Below are 4,293 nucleotides of genomic sequence, written 5' to 3'. Positions count from 1 at the left end.
CTTTGTCAAGGTCCCTGAAGCAGCTGTGGTGACGGACGGATCATCGACTGAAAACGAGCTGATTCCCAGCATCTTACCTCATGGAAACTTATCTGCACAGCGCATCCAAATAAGACCGGGTTACGGTGTCAGATAAAAACAGAGTGGCTTTATTTAACTCTGTTCCCCGTCATTAACAATATCTCATGTCAATAAATACCAAAGTAAATTCCCTGCTGATTAGGACAAAATTCATTCTTAAATTCCCGCAACTAAACCAAACTACATAAACGTCATATAATCATTGCTCATTGAACTTCGTCATCATCAAACTGCTTACTGTGATATGTCCTGTTATTTAACTCCTGACTGAGTTAAATAATATACTGTTTTATTATATTGTAAACAAGAAAATTGGGAGTTTGTCAAACATACTAAAACTGAAAAATCAATCTCAAGTTTCAGCTCTTTATTATTACTGTCATACTGCACCAACAGGTCCAAAATACTTCATGAGCACAATCTCTAAAGCCCCTTTCACACCGGGGCTGCCTCGAGCTTCGTGGTGTCATGACGACGCAGGAATGTCTGCGTCAGGTGCGCGCAGCAGGGGGCAGAGAGAAGGTGAGAACGCAGCCTGCAGGTTCTCTGCACAGAGGAATCAGTGTAGTTTGGCTGTGCACAGACTGTGCACTCTGATTTATCTTCTAGTTTGTATTTGTGCTGAGCTGCAGGTCTGCGCTCTGAGTTCTGTTATAGTTTATCTTTCCTACTTTGACTGCGAGATGCGCGTACGAGATGTGTGTGCGCATGCACGCGAACGAACCGTCTGTGAGTAAATGTGGAGATGTCTGGAGTTATACTTGATGTGGACATGTCCTGTCAATCAGTCTGTGAGCAGGACTTTTATGGACTGTATTTAAACACATTTGCGAGAGAAGACCGAGGAACTGCTGCAGCCAGCAGCGTTTTTTTTTTCTGTGCCCTTAGTTTTTACTGCATTGTGTACACGGCGTCGTCAGGACGACGCATGATGCAAATCGAAGCGGGCCAAAGTCGGGTTATATCGCGTTATCTGATTGGTCGTTATTGATAGAAGGCATTGCTTGATTGGCTAGCACGACGCTGCATGCGAGGTGTACTCGGCTCTACCAGCGGTCAACTCGGCTCCACCAGTGGTCAACTCCGCATGTGGTACAGCTCAGAAAGTGGCGAATGGGCCAATCAGAAGTTGGCAAAAATCACATACCATATAATAAATGTTTTAAACGCATGAAGTTGTCTGTGATTTTGTATGGTTTTACAGGGGGGTCGGACTTGACCTGTAGAACTTACGAGATTAGAGACTGATTTTAATATTTCCTATTGACTGACCCTAAAATCAGTGATATTATAACCTTGTTATACTATTCAGTCATAGGTGGTGCCCCTATTATTTGAGGTAAAATCATCCACAAGTGATAATTTCAAATATCCTAAACATATTATATTCTTCCCGCAACACAAAAAAAACACCCATTTTTGCTAAAAAGCTCTCCTACTATTTCTCGCCCACCCATAAAACCCAAAGGGGATATGACAATGTGCAAACTTGTGTACATATCGTGATGTCACAAAACTTGTGACCAATGACTTGTTCTTTATTAATTTTTATTTTATCGATTTATTCATCATCAAAAACAAACAAAAAAGGAAAGATGGGAAATGCATGTTTTTAGTATGTTCTAGCAAATAAGATTACATTTTGGCTAGTCCTCCTTTAAAGTTCTTTGTGTAAAAAATGGCAGTTTGCTGGTGTAATAAACGATAGTCTGACAGTTTGACTCCATGTGTTTTGCTAGTTGGAAATTATCGATATTTGCATAAATTAAATCAGGCTAATCATATTCAGATGACAGCGGAAGTGCGCTCTCTCTCTCTCTCTCTCACTCTCTCACTTGCTCGCTCTGTACAAAAAGATATCAGACCTCTGTTTTTTGTACAGACACAGTACAGACCGAGTGTACTTGACATATGTTCATGACAAAGCTACCACCGCACACCCAGGAATATGATGCTGAATTAGTTGATAGGCATCACCGAATAGAGCAGACAATTCAAGTAATGAAGCATTTCACGACTTAACAGCCTTAACACTTAAGGCACCTTGACACGTTCACAAATCTGATCTGCACACTGGCACGCAATCTTGCATGCCAATGAGTAAATGCATCATAAACTGTTGTAAACTGTGCATGGCTGCATGCCAGTGCACAAAGCAAACTTTGAAATGTTGAACATTTCTTGCACGCATTAATTTCGTGGCACTTGCATGAACTACTCATGAACATTGCCTATTTGAAAACACTGGATGAGACAACCTCTAGCTGAATGGTTTCATCAGCCAAATTTTGAGAGCAAATGCGTCATTGGCTCCCAACTGATTATTTTATGTAGCATGGTGTCAAGCGGGACAAAGCGGGACACATTGGCATGACAAATTTGTGCAAGTGTCAAGGTGCCTTTAAATAAAACTGATCTCTGTCTTTTCTCTTTGGTTGGGATTTTATTTTTAAAATGGAATACTGTATGTCTTATGAATATCTGAAATCCATCATGAAGAAATACAAACAGTGTGGTATTATATGATAAAACTTTGTCAAGCAGGCAGTTCTCAAAAAAAGAATGACCATGCTGGAAGAAGACTTGTGAAAGAAGCCACAAAATGGAAGGCAGGCAATGTCAGGCTGGCAATGCCATTTTATTTTAAACCTTTCAAGCAGTCAGTTGAAGTGAAAGTAGTCTGTTCCTTCTTTCAACTGCAAAGAGTTCAAGGCTTCCTCCAGAACTCCTCCTGTCATATCCTGGAAAACAGAACAAAATGCACAACATTAAAACAATAGCCTCACTATTAAATTTGAACGTTGCAAGTATGTTGAAGACACACACACCTGCCAGACAACTGAACAATTCATGAACACTGCATCAAACATAAAACATACATCAAGGCATGCGTTACAACATGCATGACCTCTGAATATAAACATCTAAGATAATTTGTTTAACCATTTATTCCTGAACTAATTTCTTCAGGAAACATTTTTTCTTGCTGAGCCAATCTGAGCTTTTCTCAGTGAGTGAAGTTCACTTCAGCCAACATTGTGTAATGCCATGGTGGACCGAGTCTAATCATTTAGGAATGGACATGACTGCATTTCTGTGACAGTAGAATTAGAGACTTGATATTGTTCTTTTCATTATAATGTCCATTGTGATGTCCATATAAGTATCTGGGCATCTACCTAGGCCAGGGGTGGGCAATCGTGCCATGAAGAGCCGAGACACTGCAGGTTTTCCTTGCTACCAATCACCTCAGTAGGTGATTTCATTAATGATCAGGTGTTTATGTTGAGGGGAGAAGCACACCACCTGCTGAAGTGACTGGTTGCAAGGTAAACCTGCAGTGTCTCTGCCCTCATTGCCCACCCCTGACTGAGACAATGAACTGGAGTGGTCTACAAACATAGACTGTCTACAAGAAGAGTCTGAGCTGATATCGCCGACCGAACGGTTCCCTCTAAAAATTGGTCCACCCTGCCTTCACTCCGCCTTCACTGCGCATGTGTCATTTCTGAGTGTTGACACCAATTCACAGATTATCATTTTGTTTCTCCTTTAAACTGCACTCCAGTCATCATCTATCTCAGCAACAGATATCTGAAGCTTTTGTAGAATAATAATTTTGCCCATATCTGTACTTTTGCCACACTGCCCGCCTTTCTGTGTACCGCACCCTGGAGTGTTTTTTTGAGATAAAGCCTATCTTTACACCCTACGCTTTGTCTAAGAGTTTGCGCTTGTGTCCACCCACCTTCAGTGCCACGCGATCACGTATCATGACAACATTGTTAAAGACTTGTGGATCTGGTTACACATTTGGGGACCATTTGTGGACACATTTGTGGATCTACAACCCCAATTCCAATGAAGTTGGGACATTGTGTAAAATGTAAATAAAAACAGAATACAATGATTTGCAAATCCTCTTCAACCAATAATCAATTGAATATACCACAAAGACAAGATATTTAATGTTCAAACTGATAAACTTTATTGTTTTTGTGCAAATATTTGCTCATTTTGAAATGGATGCCTGCAACACGTTTCAAAAAAGCTGGGACAGTGGTATGGTTAACACTGTGTTACATCACTTTTCCTTCTAACAACACTCAATAAGCGTTTGGGAACTGAGGACACTAATTGTTGAAGCTTTGTAGGTGGAATTCTTTCCCATTCTTGCTTGATGTACGACATCAGTTGTTCAACAGTCCGGGG

At 40.7% G+C, this 4,293-nt stretch overlaps 1 protein-coding gene across 2 annotated transcripts in view; it reads right to left on the bottom strand.

The window, feature by feature from the left end:
* Positions 1-2,702: 2,702 nt before the first annotated feature.
* Positions 2,703-4,293, bottom strand: part of b3gntl1 (UDP-GlcNAc:betaGal beta-1,3-N-acetylglucosaminyltransferase-like 1) — a 265,373-nt gene continuing 263,782 nt past the window's right edge. For both annotated transcript variants that reach the window (XM_034189061.1, XM_034189062.1), the window contains one exon: positions 2,703-2,822. In XM_034189061.1, the coding sequence (XP_034044952.1) occupies positions 2,742-2,822 (81 nt within the window). In that variant the 3' untranslated portion in view covers positions 2,703-2,741. The remainder of the gene's footprint in view (positions 2,823-4,293) is intronic.

This window comes from Thalassophryne amazonica, chromosome 15 (assembly GCF_902500255.1).
Source record: "Thalassophryne amazonica chromosome 15, fThaAma1.1, whole genome shotgun sequence".
Classification (NCBI taxonomy): Eukaryota; Metazoa; Chordata; class Actinopteri; order Batrachoidiformes; family Batrachoididae; genus Thalassophryne; species Thalassophryne amazonica.
This window is presented reverse-complemented; position numbering and strand designations above follow the sequence as displayed.